At 41.8% G+C, this 20300-nt stretch overlaps 1 protein-coding gene across 1 annotated transcript in view; it reads right to left on the bottom strand.

The window, feature by feature from the left end:
• Positions 1 to 8776, bottom strand: part of RSPO3 (R-spondin 3) — a 65465-nt gene extending 56689 nt beyond the window's left edge. The window contains exon 1 of the mRNA XM_007946596.2: positions 8680 to 8776. Coding sequence (XP_007944787.2) covers positions 8680 to 8776 — 97 coding nt within the window. The remainder of the gene's footprint in view (positions 1 to 8679) is intronic.
• Between the last annotated feature and the right edge of the window lie 11524 nt (positions 8777 to 20300).

Below are 20300 nucleotides of genomic sequence, written 5' to 3'. Positions count from 1 at the left end.
TCATTGGTGTTCAATAGGTCATATCCATTCTTCAGATGGTTCCTAAATTGAGATGGGATATATTCAAGGTCATAATATGGCTCTTGTGGACTTGTTTTAATTTTCTGAAGCTTCAAGTTAAACTTGCATGTGAGCAGTTAATGGTCTGTGCCACACTTGGTCTCTGGATGGATGGTATTGCACTTTTCCACGATCTCTTTCCACAGAAATAAGTGATGTTATTCCTGTGTATTCCATCTGGTGAGGTCCATGTGTACAGTTGCCATTTGTGTTGTTAAAAAATGGTATTTGCAATGAATAAGTCATTTACCACAATATAATGGAATTTGTTGCTCTTAGGTGCTTTTGAGTCAATTCATGGGTGACTCATAGGGACTCATAGGGACCCATGTGACAGAGTAGAAGTACCCCATAGTGTTTCCTAGACTGTAATCTTTATGGTAGCAGACTGCCAGATCTTTCTCCTGTGAGCCACCCGTTAGCAGCCAATTGCTTAACCATTGCACCACCAGAGCTCCTAACAGAATGCTAGAAAGAAAAAATGCAAATAAATATAAGATTCACTTATTGTATGTAAACTCATAAAGATTAATAAGTATGAGAATAAGTAAAATAGAGAATGGATTAAATATAATATGCCTCATCCTTCACAATTTCATGTGCCTGAAAATCATAACCACAGCATCAATCAGCATATCCAGTCGACAGCAGCTTGTTCTCAGGTATGAGGTCACAAGGAGCTGGTTTAAGATACCAACTGGAGAGATGCTTCAGAGCACCTCTACTATGGCAGGCTGCAGAAGTGTCCTGTGTTGGTAAGGAGAGGCAATTATAATAATCCTGGTTTAAAGTAATAAACTATTCTATCACAGTGACTGATTGAGGGATTGAGGGAGAGGGTATATGCTGCTGTTGTTAGGTGCAGTCTAAGTCATAGAAAGCCTAGGTACAACAGAACGAAACACTACCCAGTCCTGCACTATCCTCACAATCATTTCTATGTTTGATCCCATGGTTGTAGCCACTGTACCAATTCATCTCAGTGAGGGTCTTCCTCTTTTTTCCTTACCCTCTACTTTACCAAGCATGATGTCTTCTCCAGGGTCTGGTCCTCCTAAAACCATGTCCAAATGAAGTGATATGAAGTCACACCATCTTTGCTTCCAAGAAAATTCTGGCTGTATTTCTTCTAAGACAGATTTATTTGTTCTTCTGGCAGCTCAGGGTTTATTTAATATTCATCAATAACACCATAATTCAGAGTCATCAATTCTGCTTTAGACTTCCTTATTCATTGTCCAGCTTTCAAATGCATATGAGATGATTGAAAATACCATGGCTTGGGTCAGGGGCATCTTAATGAAGAGTGAAGTGAAGAGGACGTAAAACCATAACTTATGAAGATCAAAAACAGCAGCTTTCAGTATGGATTATACTTCAACATAAAGAACACAAGAATCCTCACAACTGGACCAATATACAACATCATGTTATCTGAGAAGATGTTGAAGCTGTCAAGAATTTCATTTTACTTGGATCCATAATCAATGGCCATAGAAGCAGAACTCAAGAAATCAAATGATGTACTGTATTGGGCAAATTTACTGCAGAAGACTTCTTTAAAGTGTCAATAAAACAAAGATGTCACCTTGACAACTAAGGTGCACCTGCCCCAAGCCATGGTATTTTTATTGTTTCATATGCTTGTGAAAGCTGGACAATGAATAAGAAAAACTGAAGAATTCATGACTTTGAATTAAGGTGTTGGCCAAGAACATTGAATATACCATGGGCTGCCACAAGAATAAGTTAATCTGACAAAAGACAGGCATATGAGTTGAACATTTACCTGAGGTAGATACACTCTTTGGAGAGAATAATCATGGGAGAAAGAAGGGCTGCTTATGCACTGGGAGACTTCTCAGGGGGCAGGAGTGCATGGGGGGATGGACACAGGGAAGAGGTAACTATTGGGAGGAAGTGTGAGGGGAGCTGTTGCATTGGGGTAAATTGTGGTTAATGTCATGAGACAAAGTGTATGTGAACTGTTGTATGGAAAGTGAATTTGCTCTGTAAATTTTCACCCAAATCACACCAAAAAAAAAGAAAAAAAGAAAAAAAAAAAAAAAAGAATAAGTTAATCTGTCTTGGAAGAAGTATAGCCAGAACGTTCCTTAGAAGGGAGGGTAGGGGTAGTTCATCTTACCTACTTTGGACATGTTATTAGGAGAGATAGGCCCTGGAGAAGGGCATCAGTCTTGGTAAAGTAGAGGACCAGCAAAAAAGAAGACCATCAGCAAGAAGGACTGAGACAGCGGCTGCAACAATGTGCTCAAACACAGCAATGATCACGAGAATGGCGCAGGATGGGGAAGTGTTTTGTTCTATTTTACATAAGGTCACTATGAATTGGAACTGACTCTATGGCACCTAACAACATTCTTCAGTACCACTGAATTCTCCTTGAATAATTTTCAGAAGAATTGTACTAACAGCAGATGGTAACCAAGTCCATTGCCAAGAGTATGAAAAAGTCTGACATTCTCTTATCAGATAAGACATACCTGTAACCATATTTTTAAAAAGGAATTTTTGAAATTATTCAAATTTTCACGTGAAAAGAATTCTGAGATGTTGATTAAAAGTTTCATGTTGTTGGAACCTTTGAAGCAGAAAATGGGATATCTTAGCATTCAATAGCACTCTTATATTAAGTTTATCAACACTCCCCACATCCTTGAGAATGGAACATTCCACTCTTTTCAGAATTGTGAGATGTCTCTTTTAATTACAATGCTAGTAATATTCTTAACGGAAAGATCTGATAGGCTTAATAACTAGAAAAAGTGGGTAACACCATTTTTAGATGTATATTTTATACTTTCTATATTTTATTAAGGTATAATTGTAAAGCATTTCAAACTTACTAGCTTGTCCAATAGATGACAAACTTTAAGATAATCCAGTTATGTTAAACCCTGAGAGAGAAATCCACAATCAAGAAAGAAACCTACATTTTCCTCAAAATAAGAAACAAGGCAAAAAAAAATCTACATAATCTATAATACAATATTTTTCTTTTTTCAAATGATCATTCTCAAAGGAATGCCAGTGTGCAATGCACTGTTAGGACAAGAAATAGTCCTAACCAAATGAAACACATAATTTCAACACACTGTCTTGCATGATCCTCACCATGCTCTCAAAACTGAATGATGTTTTCCTAATGGTAACCAAAGTTGATTCTTACATTTCATGAAACACAATACCCACTCTGATGGTATTTCAAGAATTCATTACTTGGAAAAAGCTTTTGGGAGGGGGATGAAATAGTGAGGAAGTGGGAAGAGAGAGGTCAGGAAAACCTCCAAAATGAAACATTTGGATAGAAATAAAGAGGGAAAGATAATTTAGTAAATCATTATATCTAGAATAGTTTTATATCTTGATAGTTCATCTTTTGTAATTACAGAGGAATCTTTTGTTCTTAACTTTAAATAAGGGTCTAACAACTCAATATTCTATCAAGATTATATTGGATTTTTTTATTGTTGCATTAAAAAAAATATTAATTATTTAACTAAATTTCTTAGAAAATGCTTTAGACATTTTGTAGCAATCTGGAGATCTTGTTCCAGGTTCAAATTGTCTAAAACAATCATATGGCCAATAAATTCACTTTATAGTAGCATAGCATGGATTTTCCCATAATAACTTGAAAATCAAACTTTACTACATGTTGTAATTTCAATTCATTGTTTTCTGGGGACCTAATTTGTAGGATATTAAATGCCAGGGAAATGTTTAATGTGGAAATGATTTAGCAAAGCTTGTCCACTTGTAAGCTAAAATAATGTTCATATTTCATGCTTAATGGAATATTTAAATGATGACACTAAAGAAGTTTTACATTCATTCTAATGTTCTTGATTACTTAGAATAATTTGGGACTAAAAGGCATTATTTTTTAAACTGTTTTAAATATGTTTAGTAAAATTCTTCTATTGAAGTAAGAAACAAGAAATAAAAATAATAGAACAAAACAAAAAAAACAAACCCATTGCCATTGAGTTGATTCTGACCAATAGTGACCCTATAATACAGAGTAGAACAGCTCTTATAGGGTTTTCAAAGCTATAAATCTTTGTGGAAGTAGACTGCGTCATCTTTCTCCTGCGGAGTGCCTGGTGGGTTCGAACCAATGATTTTTTGGTTAACAGCCAAATGCTTTAATCACTACACCACTAGAGTTCCTTAATAGAACAAAGGGATATTTTAAAAAATGATCCTGATCATATAAATGATGATTAGAGTTTACAAATATGTATTTTGCTTGCATTTAGATGTTGGCAGTATTGCTCATGGATTTAAATTTGCAGCTTTGAATAATACAGATATCAAATAATACGCGTCTGAGTATACTTCCTCTAGGATATTTTTTCATGTATCCATCTGTAAAATCATGTTTCAAAAAGAAGGTAGACTGGTTACAAAAGCAGATAAAGCTGTATGGTAGAATTAGATAATGCTATTTCATCAGTTAATTTGTTGTTTTCTAGGATTAGCAATATAATCATCAAGTGTATATCTGAATCTCAAAGAATGGCTCAACATCTGAAACAATGTGGCCATTATATTCCAATAAAAGTCTTTGCTTTTCTTTTATTACCATTAAAATAATTTATTTTTTTGCTCTTGTTTCTTTTTCCAGATATCTTTATAAATAACCTTTAAAAGTTTTATAGATTGTGCAATGGTTGCACTATAAAAAATTATTATATAAGTTTTCAAAAACTTACATTTATCTGGAATCCAATAATTAAAATCCAAATAACAGATGGCATCAAATAAAATGGATTCTAGAGTGGAATCTGATATTCCTAATGATAACTCTATATGATCCTACCATGTCTTCTGAATAATCAGAGATTCAATTCTATGTAGCATGCTGTGCTATTATTAGTTATTTAATTATTTGATATTAGTGACTAAAACATACTACATATAAATCTCTGTTCAAAAATTTTAAGTCAGCCAGAATAGCTTATTCTCCAACAATATTGGACAAATGATGAGCTGGAAACCATCAAATGTATTATTTAATCAACCTGACATCTTCTCTATGCTATAGATCAGCATATAGCTTAAATAACTGTGAAGTTCATGACAAGTGACAAGTTTTATAAACTGTATGGCTTTTTTTTTTTTTTTTTACAGTTTTATATAACTGTAGGTTACTTAACTTTTGTTTCTTGTGTTTCCTTCTCAGTAAAATGGGAATATTAATACCTGCTTCTATATTTTGAGTGGCTATTTAGGGGCCCAAGTGAGATAACCCAAGTGAAAATGAAGTGCAATGTCAGGTACTGTGGTTATTTTGTTATGACAAATATAATCTTTAATTTTATTAGCAGATAACCTGAGACTCAGAGGCTGTATCATGTTGCAGGGACTTTGCTGGAACTGAATTAAAAATGGAGTTTAGCATTCTTAGTTTAGTATCTTGTCCTTAAAACTAAGGCTTACCTCTGTAAACATTGCTGGTTCATGACTTTTTAGTAAGGATTGCATTTAACTTTTATGTTGAATAATTTCAATTTTATCACCTCTAGGAGCTGCTTACCCATCCAATTAGATACAAAGGGATATTGTGTATTTATTCTTCCATAAATCAATAGTTATTTTTTAAAGTAGAAGAATTGTATTTAAAATATTGTTTCTTTCATATAGGGGAAAAAAAAGATCCCTTGTGTTTAACAAAGTGGAGGCAAATGAAAAAGCTGTTGTTTTAGGAAAGCAGGGGAATAGCGGCTGTTATTCCTAAAGATAAGCATGGTTATTTTCACTTGACAATATTTAACATTGAAAACTAATCCTTTTTTATTTACAAGAAAATTATTTTCAACTAAAATATTCAGAGATCATTAAAGGAAGCCTGATAAACAGTTCTTAAACCTTAATTCTCTACCTCTCATACCTCTAGTGACAATTTAAAATGTTTTAGAAAGTGAAGCTATTTATCTACAGGTCAGCAGAAATATTCAAATATTTCCCTTAGTTCCTTTTGAATAAATAAATTAGAAAAGACTGACTCTTTTAAAATCTCCCTAACCATTACCTTATTTTTCATTTTTAAAAAGTTTTTCAAGTCTTTATTTGAGAAACAGTTTTTTATTAGTTTATTTCGGAGATTTCCAAAGGATCTGCTTATTATTAAGCAATAATGAGTTTTTTCACATGCAGTTTGACCTTGAGTTTCTGGACATTTAGTAAGAATCTCTCCTCACGCTCCACCCTTTCCCCATTGTCCCCCAAACCGGGTTGCACCTGCCAAGAGAAAGCCTAGTTTATCTCTTCAGAGGACACAAGGGGTCGCCCCTCTCCCAGTATTGAACCAACCAATCCCGCCGCAGACGCAGATTCAAGTGCCAAACAGCAAGGCATCCTCTGCAGGAGCCGTCTTCCAGCCCCACTCCCACAGAATAATTGGATTTCAATCCAGTTACACCTCTCTCATCCTCGTAACATAACCAGAGATAGCCTTTGGCGTGACCTTGGGATGACTAAGGCAGGTCGAAAAGCAGTTTGCAGTCTGCCTTTGGCTCAGTGATAGTGCTAGCATCCAAAGCTAGAGGGCCACCAGTCCGCTGGTCCTCGCAGCCCTGGGGCAGTCACTGGGCAGCTTCCAGCACCCTATGTCTCGCTGGGGTGGTGGGAAGAACTGAACAGCAAGCTTTCTTTCGGGTGTCTCTTCAGAAACGAGAGAGCCCCAAACCACAAAAGCTTCTGACACTCTGACACTCAGGGCGCTGTCCCGCACTGGCTAGTGTGTGATCCCTGGAGCCGGGCCCCTCAGTGTGGTGCAGGGGGCAGTGGGGGGTGGATAGGTGAAGGCAGGAAAAGCGAATGAGAAGCAGGAGGCTGCGCCTCTGCCTGGCCTCCCTTTTCCCCAAGACCCGAGACTCAAGTCTCCGGGCCGTGCGGACGAGGAGGGGAGGCGGCTACCGCCAGCCCAGACGGCACCGCTCGGGCCCGGGACCCGGTTAGTCGGCCACACTATCGGAGCGAAAGAGTGGGTGGGGAGAATTCAACCCATTCAGAGGCCAAGAATAATAAACCGGATGCCCTGAATGTGGAGTTTAGGCCCTCCTGCCCTCTGCTAGGAGAGGCTCTAGGCGGCGAGGCCGGGCCGGAGCCCCTGGCGCTCGGGCCCAGCCACGTTTTTTAAAGGCAATTTCCAGGTGAATCAAACCTTGTCTGCCCCGAGGCGAGCGGTACAAAGGGAGCTTTCAGCCGACCCTCAGGGGCAGGGCAGAGACCAACAGCGGCCGAGTAGCGATTACTTAATCTCCATCTTACACAAGCTGGTGTTGTGTCCTCTGCGCTGCCCCCGAGCCTGCCCCAAGGCTGTTTGCCCATCCGACTCTAAAGAGGGCTCCGTGTCATTGACTAGGCGCCACCGCTCCTTGTTGGCCCCCCGCCGCGGAGGTCTGAGGGTCCCAGGCAAAAATACTGCTCTGTGCGCTCCGCGAGCTCCCGGAGTCTTTTCCCTTCTGTCTTCCCACCAGCACCCCCAACACAGAAGCCCGTCGCTCTGCGATCAGCGACTGAGATCCACGCGGACACAGACACTAGAGCAATGAGCCCGCGGGGCTACCCTGGAGCAGGGAGGGGTGCCACCTCGCATCTGTGCCTCATCCCGGCAAGGCACCACCCTTCACAGGCCAACCTGGGTTTTAGACTGCCATGAGTGTGCCCGTTTGACCCCACTAACAGCACTGGAGAGGTCTTCACAAGCAAATAACGGGAGTCAGAAGGGGCGACGAGGACCGAGCTTGAATCTTTAGGGTAAATATGCCCTTCAGTGTGTGTGTGTCTGCCCCAGGAGACCCACCCGAAAGGGCCTGGGATGGTAAAAGCGCTCATGTATGCCAGGCATGAGAGTTACTGAAAACCCAGCTCTCCGACTGCCATAATCCGGAGTCAGCTGTCTGTAGACCTGGGCATGGGACCCCGGCCTCTGTGCAAACGCGCAGGCACGCGAAGCCCGGGCGCCCTGCGCGCGCTGCTGCTCAACCCGCGTGTTGGGGGAAGCGGCTGCGCAGGCGCTCGCTCGCTTCCTCGCCCCTTCGGAGGGCCAGTGGGCGCTGCGCAGCCCGAGAGCGGCGTCTTGGCCAAACCGAGGGTCTCTGCTGGTGCAAGGCGGCGACGCGAGGTGAGCAGACGCCAAAGCCGCGCCTCCCCACGACGTTTGCGCAGCGGTCAGGACATCCCGCGGTCCGGGCGTGCGGGCTGCCTGAGGGTTGAGATACTCCGTCCAGGACTCAGAAAGAAAGCCTAAATCCCTAGAGAGAGTTTAAGGAAGGTTGGGACTTTTCCGCGAACCTGAAGTTAAGAGGAGGACTGAACCAAGTAATTCCCGTGCATCCGACTCTGGCACCCGGGAAGATGCCAGGAGTATGCCCGGGAAGAGAGGGAAGCAGAGAGGAGGACGTGAAAGACGCCTTCAACACCCCCAAAGCTCAAACTGTAACATCCTCTGGGAGGCGTGGGGCGCAGGGTGGGAGGGCGGCTGCTGCTGGGAGCAGACGCAGAGCAGACCGGCAAAGCTACCCGACAGGTGAACGCGGCGGGAGGGAGCAAACGCAAAAAAAAGAAAAGAAAACCCCCTGCACTTACTTCTTCGCTGGCGCCTTCCCCGTGAGGCGTTTTGGCTGCCGATGTATTCCATAAAGTTCAAAATGATAAAAAACCAAGAAATCAGTCGCAAGTGCATAGTAACCCAGTAATGTTTCCCTTCCTTTTCTCCTTTTTCTTTTGATTGTTAATTATATTTAATGTTTTAAAATTATATGTAGGTGTTAGGCGTATATATAGAGAGAGAACCCAAACAGTGGGCCAGTTCTCCACTCAGATCCGACAGGCGTGATGTGATGGCAAAAGAAGCGGGGCGAGTGGACAGGGAAACCAACTATTGTACTTTCAAAATTTCCAAGCAATGTACTGCGGCGGCTTCGCGAGGGTGGGTGTCATCGCCGCGAGCGAGGGCTCCAGGAACAGCGAGCGGCCACGCCAGGGCGGCCGCAGGTAGCATGGTGCGTGGCGGCGACAACCGCGGGCGGGATCCGGGCGGGTGGCGGCGAAGGCGGCCCCTCGGAATCAGAGGCTGCGGCAGCCGAGACGCCAGCGGCTGGGGCTCCGAGAGCGCAACGGGGCGGGCGCCGGGAACACCGCGGCCATGGCCGAGGGGCGGCAGAGAGACCCCGAGCTGCTTCTGCCGTTCGCGATGAGGAGCAGCTCCGGTGTTGGGCTGGGCTCCTGGGAGCACCCCATAGGGGAGGAGGGAGGGAGGGGACGGACGAGGGGGAGAGGAGGGGGCTGATGCGGGGGGCGGGGGGAGCTCGGGGGCGGGGAAGGAAACTGCTGGAGCAACAACCCCGAGCGACCTCAATAACTTTCAATTTCAAGAGGGAAAGAGAGAGCTGGAAAAGTACAGGCGTTGCGATTTGGCAGAGAGACGGGAAGAGGCGCCTAAGGGGTCCCGGGTCTGCGGCGGAGCATCTCCGGACACTGCAAAGACGGCGGGAGAACACGAGCTGGGGGAGTGGGGAAGGCTCTGCGTGCACACTAGAGCCCCCCAGCAGGGTAGCTCCGCGGGGAGGAGTGGGGGCGCTGGGGCTGGGAGTGCCGACACCGAAGGTCCAGTTGGCTGGACCTCCCCCTCTCCGAGTCCGGCTCGTCTCCCCCGCCGCAGGCTGGGCGCGCCGGTCTACTGGGCTGTGCGCTCAGAGGCTGGCCCCGGGGCAGCTCAACCCTCGTCCCGGGACAGATCGATGGAAGCTGCAGACTCCTTCCTAGCTTTCCCGAGTTCCTTCTCTGTTGCTTTGCTCTCTTTCTCAATAAAAGTAGTTGCAGTTGGGCGCCGAGCGGGTGGTCTGAAGGAAGTTCAGCGGGAGCTACTGGTCGCCTGGGCCACGCGTTACCTGCCCGAGAACCAAGATGTGTGTGCGTTTAGGACTGTGCCTTTGGAAATGCAATTGTGCTGCAGCTTTCTTCCAAACAGAGCCTTTGCTCGGGCTCTGGAAGATTCCTCCTCCCCTCAGGCAATTCCCTCAGTAGTTAACTTGTCCTCGCTCTGCTCTTTCTCGCCTTCAGTCTTCCAACGCTCTTGAGAGGATCTGACATGCATTTTGTTTCTCTTCTGGGGCACCGGGCATAGTAATTTGAAGATTTTTTTTTTCCCCCCAGCCTTGGGAAGGGTGGTGATGGTGGTGGTCCACTGCTCCTCTCCGTTCTGGAAGAAAGTGGGGACACCTGGCAGCGGAGAACACGGTTTTTTTGGCCCACTTAGGGGTGGGAGAACCGAGGGCCAAAATTACTGAAGGGTGTATACTCCTGGTTGTTGTTAGTCAGTGGTAAGCTTCTCACCTTTTTTCTCCACTAGTACAAGCTCATGAGCTTTTAGAAATATTTACTTGGGCATGGGCCACCGAAGCTATTTTAATGTAAACCTGTGCTTTGTATAGTATTTAACAGAATATCTGAAAGACTGCCCTCTTCAGAACTGCATTACAGAGCAACACACTTGGGGAAGGTCACTTCAAAATAGTTCCTAATTCACAGAGATCTTGTCAATTCCTATACTCAAATCTTTTAGGTTAAGAAAATAGCTTAAGCCTTTCAGGAAAACAAGTAAAATTTGAATATCTCTTTTCCCTTCATTTGAAATCCCCTTTACTGCTTAGACTTCTTGGATTGTCTTCAATTTATGTGTTGAAAAATCAAAGGAGGAGAAAAGAAAGGACATCACACAATACATTCAGTTTTAGATGCTTGCAGCCCTTATGTGTCATCCTACATCTCTGAAGTCTTTTGTGATATAGTTGTTAAATACCCTAAAAGTGAGATAAAGGAGATGAAATGCCATGGATGCAAAAGGAAATGGATATGAAATATGCATTCTTTCCAAAGTGCTAAAAATTAGAATCTGAATGACTGGCTTTTCTATGATGATGCCTTAATTAAATATCACTTAATACATAACATTGTTAGAATTTTGAAGATAGGCATAGAGTTTGCTTTTGGTTTGACATTACAAGGAAGACAATAACCCCCTTATGATTTTGATTCGATTTGGGGTTTATTTTTAAGAATTCCATTTTGTAATAGTTTTATTTCTGTAATGGAATTGTTTTGTCCTATACATGATACACACACTTACATGAACATGCACACATGCATGTGTATGCATGTGCACACACACACACACACACACTCACAGAGCTCCCCCCCACACACACTGCATAATGTCCAGTTGCAAATGTTGAGTTAAATCTCTTTGAACCAGAAAAGTTACAGATGACGGGGCAATTCCAATAATAGTTATTCAAAAAAGAAGTTAGTCTAGTTTTCTGTACTCTGCTTCTCCTCTTCAGCTTCACTTTCCTTCTCATTTAATACCTCATATCCTGAATATCTGCACCATAAAGCGTGGGGGCAATTAAAGGCTGTGGGAGGTTCCCTTTGAAAAAGACTCCAGAGATGGTCTATCTAATCCGAGATACTTGAGCCGGATGGGATGAGATTGCAAAAGGGATGCAAAAGAAGCAATTTGGTGAACAACTTCAAGGAAATAAACATGAAGAAAGACATTTACTTTTCACTGTGTGTTGGCCAGACATATGTTAGTTTGGATGAGAACAGGAATGGCAGTGTAAATAAACAAACAAACCCAGTGAGAAACTGCAGTTTTTATTGAACCGTCCCAGAAGAGGAGAGCTAGATGCAGTGGACAGGAGAAGCTTGTCAAGTACTGAATGCTATTCAGAGGAAACATAAGGAAAACATTAAATAAACTGAGTGTATTCTTTCTCTCTTGACGCTTTGCTTTAAAATAACTTTTTCCTGATCCATGTTACCGTACTATTAAATGTGTTTACTTGCCTGGCTGAGTCTTGGATTCCCCAACTGTTTTAGCAGCTTACGGAAACTGTGCCATAACCTACTTTGTGCTGCATAGTACCATTTATTTATCAAGAGGAAAAAAAAAAAAAAAAGAAAACCTCACACAAGCACTGTAGCTGGCAGTAGATTCCAGGGCCCAAGCCTAAAGCAAGTTAGAAACCATAGGCTCAGCATAGAGGTCATTATTTATTATTTTTCTCCAGAAAGCCTTAAAGTCACAGAGAGTTTGGATAACTAGGAGGAGTTTAAGAGACTCAGGCCAGGAAATAGAATAGTTTCGGACAGTGATAGGGAATTAAACACATCCTGACTGGTTAACTGCAACTTCTCTTCTCTCCTCTACCACCTCCCCGAGTCAAGCAGTGACAGCAGTAACAAGTTATTTTTATCCATTGCAGCAGTGACACTTTAAGGAAAGAAAACGATTGTCATATTGTTGAATCCATACTGCAAATATGTGGAAGGGGGTGTGCTGCAGAAAGAGAGAGCAAGCCCAATAGTTTGGAATGGCATATAACTAGCAGTGATGAGAGATGTTTGGCAGAGTTTGGGCTGACATCAGTCATTATAACAAAGCTAATATGCAGATTCTGAAAATGCTCAGCTCCCCAGTTGCTCAGATCTGAGTAAGTTAATAGAGTATTGCTTGTGGGGTCCCTGTAACTGATGTAGCTAGAAGTTATCCCTGAAATACAAAGCAGACAGCAGTATTTAAAAGCCATTGACATTGGCTTTTAAAGATGAAGAACAGCTCCTATTTCTAGAGAGACAGAGGAAAGAGAATTATTATAGCTATTTAAGGCACGTGATTGCTAACCAGAAGGCTAGCAGTTCATATCCACCAGCCACTCCTCGGAAGGAAGATGGGGCAATCTACTTCCATAGTGACACTGCCTTGGAAACCCAAGGAGGGGTTGCTATGAGTTGGGTCCGACTCGAGGGCACATAACAACAACAACAACATTTAAAATGTGATTAAATGGTTACATAGCATTAGGAAAATGAGAGAATCAAGATTCATGATGGATTACTTTCTGTCAACAAGAAAGAATGGCCCAGGTGAACTTATGAACTTATAAACTGTGGAGAGTATAGTATGGTATGCTTCTTTAATTGTTTTCAATCTTCGTATTTTTACAAACCAATTAATTACTGGGTTTATTTAAAAAGTGAAAATTCAATAGTATTTAATATTAAAAAATTAAGACCTCAGCAAATGTTTGACTATAGACCTTCAATGTAAAGGGCTCTGTGTTACAGTAGGAAGGACATCAGAGTAGGAATAAGGGGGCCAAGGTAAGTCCTCTCCCTGTATTTTTATTGCTGTGTTCAGGTTCATTCATCTGGAAAATGAGGGATTCAGCTGAAAGAGCTCCAGAGGCTCTTTGTAGCTCTGGAAATAATGGCAATATCTCCAAAAAAGAAAGACAAACTTGTAATTGCAAAGGTCAAAGCTATTTCTAGTTATGTGACATCATAGTTTTCACTTACGTATTTGTGTTTAATTGAAAAGGTCCAGGTTTAGAAATCTGGTTTCAAAATGGTTGATTTTCTGGAAATGCCTAACCCATTACAAGAATCCTAGATGACATTGGCCTAGCAGAGAGAGGCCCAAGATTAGTTTAATCTATCTCTATCTAGATGTCTTTAGCCTGCGAGACAACAAAGCAGACCAGATTTTAGCTTTAGACTCTGGGCAGACTCCTAGGGAGAGTAGGGAAAAGGATTTAGACCCTTATGGAGTTGTTGTTAGGTGCCGTCGAGGCATCGCTGACTCACAGAGACCTCATGTACAGCAGAATGAAACACTGCCTGGTCCTCTGCCAGCCCCATGATCCTTGCTATACCTGAGCGCATCATTGCAGCCACTGTGTCAATCCATCTTGTTGAGGGCCTTCCCCTTTTTTGTTGTCCCTCCACTTTGCCAAGCATGATATCCTTCTCCAGGGAATGGTCCCTTCTTACAACATGACTAAAATAGCTGAGACAAAGTTTGGCCATTCTTGCTTCCAAGGAGCATTCTGGCTGCACTTCCTCCAGGACAGATTTGTTCATTCTTTTAGTGCTCCCTGGTACTTTCAGCATGCTTCACCAACACCACAACTCAAAAGCATCGACTCTTCTTTGGTCTTCCTTTTTCATTGTCCAGCTCTCACATTCACATGAGGCGACTGAAAATACGATAGCTTGTGTCAAGCACACCTTAGTCTTCAGGGAAACATCTCTCTTCAGAACTTGAAAGAGGTTCTTTGCAGCAGATTTGCCCAATGCTTTATGACATCTGATATCTTGACTGCTGCTTCTGTTGGTGTTGATTGTAGAACCAAGCAATATGAAGTCTTTGACAACTTCAGTCTTTTCTCCATTTATCATGATGCTGCTTATTGGTCCTGTTGTGAGGATTTTTGTTTTCTTTATATTGAGGTGTAATCCATACTGCAGAATGTAGTCTTCATTCTTCATCAGTTAGTGTTTCAAGTCATCCTCACTTTCAGTGAGCAAAATTGTGTCGTCTGCATAACGTAGGTTGTTAATGAGTCTTCCTCCAATCCTGATGCCATGTTCTTCTTCATACAGTTCAGCTTTTCAGATTATTTATTTAGCATACAGATTAAGTGTGGTGAAAGGATACAACCCTGATGTATCCCCTTCTTAATTTTAAACCATGCAGTATCCCCTTGTTCTGTTCAAACAACAGCCTCCTGGTCTATGTACAAGATCCTCATGAGCACAATTAAGTGTTCTGGAGTTCCCATTCTTCTCCATCTTATCTATAATTTGTTATGATCCACACAATGGAATGCTTTTGCATAGTCAATAAAACACAGGTAAACATCTTTCTGGTAGTCTTTGCTTTGAGCCAAGATTCATCTGACATCAGCAATGATATCCCTCATTCCACGTCCTCTTCTGAATCCAGCTTGCATTTCTGGAAGTTCTCTATCTTTGAATAAAAACAGCTGTTTTTGAATTATCTTCAGTAAGATTTTACTTGTGTGCAATATTAATTATATTGTTTGGTAATATTCATATTCTGTGGGATCACCTTTCTTTGCAGTGTATACAAATATGGATCATTTCCAGTCAATTGGCCAGGTAGTTGTCTTCCAAATCTCTTGGCATAGCTGAATGAGTGCCTCTAGTGCAGCATCTATTTGTTGAAACATCTCAATTCCTGGAGCCTTGATTTTTGCCACTTCCCTCAATGCAGCTTTGATTTTTTCCTTCAATACCATTGATTCTTGATCATATGCCACCTCCTGAAATGGATGAACATCAACCAGTTCTTTTTGGTACAGTGACTCTGTGTATTCCTTCCATCTTCTTTTGATGTTTCCTGCATCATTCAATATATTGCCCACAGAATCTTTCAATATTGCAACTTGAGGCTTAAATATCCTCTTCAGGAGCTCTGGTAGCATAGTGCCTAAGGCACTTGACTGCTAGCCAGAAGGCTGGTGGTTCAAACCCACCAGCCACTCCTCAGAAGGAAGGTTGGGCAATCCTACTTCCGTAGTGATACTGCCTCGGAAACCCAAGGAGGGGTCGCTATGAGTCGGGGCCGACTCGACGGCAAATAACAACAACAACAATCAGTTCTTTCAGCTTGAAAAACACCAGGTGTGGTCTTCCCAACTCTGTGTTTTTGCACATTTCATTATAATAATTGACTTTGTCTTCTTGAGCTGCTCTTTGAAATCTTCTGTTCAGCTCTTTTATCTTGTCATTTCTTCCCTTTGCTTTAGCTGCTTTCCAATCAAGGGCAAGTTTCAGAGTCTCTTCTGACATCCATTTTGGTCTTTTCTTCTTTTCCTGTCTTTTTAATGACTTTTGCTTTCTTCATGGATGAAGTTCTTGATGTCATCCCATAATTTCCCTGGTTTTTGGTCATTAGTGTTCAGATTTGTTTTCAGGAGTTGTAGGTGAGTAGTGCTTTCACTGAATGAAGTCCTTTCTTTTAATTTAGTGTTATTCTTTTCTCTTTTGTATTTATATTTTGGTTGACACCTTATATCTATGACTCTTTTTTCCCAGGATACTCTTGAGAGGATGAACAATGAAACATAGGTGACTGTGGTCATAGCTTTAGACTGAGTCTTTACTATCAGAGGCAGGAGAGTATCATAAGATGTAGAGTGCAAGGCCAGATGAGGACTAATATTAATGAATATTATTTTTGTAAGTGCTTTTGTATTTATTACCTCAAAATGGGCTCACAAGGCATTTTTTCATGGATGAAACAATTAAAGACAGTAAGGTAAAATTATTTGTCCAAGCTTATGTAGAAAGAAAGTCTCCTGATTATTTTCTGATTCCTCAAGTTCTATTTTCCTTTCCTTTTTCCCAGGATATCACCAGACCTCTTTTGCTCTTTGGTGTCTGCTTGAGTTCAGCCAATGGGTACACCAAGAGGAGAGAGATGGTGTGAGGAAAGAGTAGTCCTGTTCCCTCCATATACTGGCATTGTTCTGGAAGTGACTGCCACTCTGCCAAGTGGTCCCTTTTGTGGTCTGGCTCTCAACATGGCTTCAATAACAACATTTTTTCCTCCTGACTCTTCAGGATGAGAAATGGAAATGACTTCCCACTGTTCCTAGTTGCTGGGTACCTTGACATCTCCTGTTGATTCCCTTAAGCTCTGTACACACTTTTATAAGTAGTCCATTCGTAAGCTATCTTCCCAAAATTCTTGCTGCATCCCTAAGTGACATAGATGTGCTAGAGCTAAGACTTGAAACCAGGTTGTCTGATTTAAAGCCAATGCTTTTTCTTCTAAGTCATCTGCCTTTCTATAGGAATGAGCGCTGAATATAGCTGATTAGCATGAAGAAGTGGTCCAGGGAAGAGAGAGGGGAACAAGCCTAATAAAGAAGACTTATAAGGTAAGGAAGTAGGCACACAACCAAGCTCAGGGTAAGATCATGGGTTAAACCAGAGTGAATAACTAGAATAATAATGGTAAGGAGTAAAGTGAGGTTCACGTTCAAAATTGTAGCCAGGCAATCAGAAACAAGGAGATAAATAAGAAAAGAGAGAGCAAGACCACCAAAAAGCATCAGCATCAAATGGTGATATTGATTTTAAGGCATGTTTTGCTAAGTGACTTTATTATCTTTTTTCCCCCTGCTAGGTCTAAAACCACAGAGCTCTGGTGGTGCAGTGGTTAAGGCATTTGGCTGCTAACCAAAAGGTCAGCCTTTTGGCACCCACCAGCTGCTCTGTGGGAGAAAGATGAGGCAGTCTGCTTCCATAAAGATTTACTATCTTGGAAACTCTATGGAGGTGGGGTTACTATGAGTAGGAATTGATTCAAAGGCAGTGAGTTCGGTTTGGAAAACTCATCTTGCATAATTTACAGGTAAGTAAGTGTACCTTATTGGAGAGGATAGTGACAGGTGCCAGCTAACATAAATCAGTTATTTATTCATCTCACAAGTATTCATTGAAAGTGCCTACTATGGGTGACACAAAGAAGCAGAGTTTGATCCATGTTTTTAAAGCAAGAATATTAAAGGAATGTCCTCTATGGGTTGTACTGATCCTCTGGATAAAAATATTAATTGAATTATTAAGTCTGATTAAAAAAAAAACAAAAACTATGAATATTTAGGTCCTGTCCTCAAATACAATATCCTCAGTTGTTGTTGTTGTTATGTGCAGTTGAGTTGGGCCCAACTCATAGCGACCCCTCCTTGGGTTTCCAAGGCAGTATCACTACAGAAGTAGGATTGCCCAATCCTCAGTTAGGCAGGCATTAAAGTTCCCGGTGCATTAAAGTGCTGTACGATAAGGGTTATGTGGTATGTTGTGGGAAGACAAAAGAGGAACCATGTGGGAGACAGGGGTGAAGATAAAGAGATCAAATACTGTGTCTAAGATGTACAGTGTTTAAAGGACTAGACTAGCAGTGAGTCTTAATGTAGACATGGAAGGATTCTATCCTTTGCTTTAGATTGGCCTTGATTCAGAGTTGGAGGGGCCAGCTTTTCCTCTGACTTGCTTTGTGAAGGTCAGTGATCAAGGTTGGCTGCTTGCTTGCTAGGGAGGCAGCCATACTCCCAGGGTGGTATCAGCCTCCTCCTCCAACAATGCACCGTGGCTCAGTGTTGACCATGTGGGAATGTTGTTATTGGCTGATACCTGTGTGTGATACCTGTATGGGTCTATGTAGGTTAATGATTTGACCAATTTACTGTAGCTACACTGGGGGCAGATTTCCATCAAGTGGGAAAAATGATGTTTCATTTCTCTTATTTCTTAGAAGTGTTTGCCTATATTTACTGTAACAGACAAAGGAGCGAGAGTCACCCTTCCTAGGAGTCTGGCTGCTCCCACTCTCCTGTCCAAGCCCCATTCCCCATCACTCTCCATACACTCTAGTATTCCTCTGAAACATGCTCCCCCTTCATGGTATTTTACGCACCCAACCTTACCAAAAATTCCCAGCCAACTCTCATTCATTCAACTTTCCTACTCTCCTCAAGTCAGAAATTCCCTACCCTGAAGCCTAACACTTGCTCACATATTAGTGAATGAATAGCTCTGTCATTCTCTCCTTCTTCTTTTCCTGCATGTAATCCTTTATTTCTAAAGCACAATATTTTATTTCACCTTGGCCCATGACATATGCCTCTGATGTGGAAATTTTAGGAATAAGGAATAGAAAAGACTCTGGTTGGCTGCTGGGCCTCACATTTGTGTTAACTTCCTTGCCACTTCTTTCAATTAGGCAAATGATGTTCATATTTGTAAGTAAGATTGCTTCAGTGAGAAGTATTCTTCAAGAACGTGGAGGGAAACAAGGGAGTTTCTTCCCAAAAAGCTTGTCTTAGCTACGTATTGCTGGATAACAAACCACTCCTAAACCTAGTGCCTTAAACTATCAACTATTTATGGTTCTCACAATTTTGTGGGTTGGCTGTTTCTCCTTCTGATCTCCTTTTGGCTTATTTATATGCTAAATGCTGCTGTCAGGTCACCTGGGCCTTGGGCTCAGCTGAGATTGTACAGATGGTAGGAGTCTCTCTCCAGGTGATTTTTCATACTCAGAGCATAGGTATCTCTGATTTTAAAAGTGTAAGTAAGAGCAGAAGCTGCTAGGCCTCTTGAGGTCAATACTTGGAAGTCTTACACTGTAACTTCCTTAATGTTCTATTGGTCAAAGCAAGTTATAGAGCCAACCAAGATTCCAGGATTTCCTCAATGGATGCCACCTTTTGATATAAGAAACCATTTTTAATCTACCACAGAGTTAATGAACAAGTCATTGAACTCCATGTAAAGTCAAGCTTTTTGACTCATGGCTAGTCAAAAACTAACACTGAATTGAAATAAGAAAGCAAAACAGGTTTACCATATGCCTTACCTTACCATCTTTAGAAAGTGTTCTGGTTCTAGATATTCTTTTTCTGGGTCAAGTCTCTATTCTTATTTTGAAGGCTCAAGGCAATGGAAATAATTCCAGAATAATTCAGGGGCAAATTTCAAATAATTCCAGAATAATTTTGGGGCAAATTTTTACCTTTAGTCCATAAGTGAAATATCTTTAGGGTTTGGAACTCATAAACCAAATTTTTTAGGATTAGGAGAAGTTCTAAAGGCTTCACTCATGTTGAGGTAACTTAAATCCATTGCTGTTGAGTTGATTCCAACTCATAGTGACCCTATAGGATAGAATAGAACTGCCTCATAGAGTTTCCAAGGCTGCACATTTTTACAGAAGCAGATTACCACATCTTCCTCTCACCAAGTGGCTGGTGGGTTTTGAGTAACAGCCAAGCACTTAACTATTGTGCCACCAGAGCTCTTAGAGGTAACTTCCAACCTGTTAATTTCCTTCCCTTCTCTCTAGTCTCAAGAGCTAGGACAGCAGTACTTATACTTCCTTTTAGCGACAAAGAAGGAAGCAATTAGTCTAAAACACTAATGGTCCACATGAACCACAGCCTCCTCTAGCCTGAGACCAGAAGAGCTAGATGGTGCCTGGCTATCACTCCTACTACTCTGATCAAGACTACAGTAGAAGGTCCTGGTTACAAAAGGTAAAAAAATGTAGGACAAAATTCAAAGCCCTCAGAATAACAATATAAAAGACCACAAGGGCAACAATTACCCAAAACTACAGATGAGAAGACAGGGAGGGACAGGTAAGAGAAATGAATAGAAACAAGGAAGCCAGGGAAGAGATAGGTGGAGTGCTGACACGTTATGGGGATTGCAAATAATGTCACAGAATAATTTGTGTGACTAGGAAAACTAATTTGCTATGTAAAGTTTTACCTAAAGCCCAATAAAATGTTAAAACACACACACACACACACACACACACACACACA

Source organism: Orycteropus afer, unplaced genomic scaffold, assembly GCF_000298275.1.
Source record: "Orycteropus afer afer isolate SDZICR_OR568_19922 unplaced genomic scaffold, OryAfe1.0 scaffold00167, whole genome shotgun sequence".
Taxonomy (NCBI): Eukaryota; Metazoa; Chordata; class Mammalia; order Tubulidentata; family Orycteropodidae; genus Orycteropus; species Orycteropus afer.
This window is presented reverse-complemented; position numbering and strand designations above follow the sequence as displayed.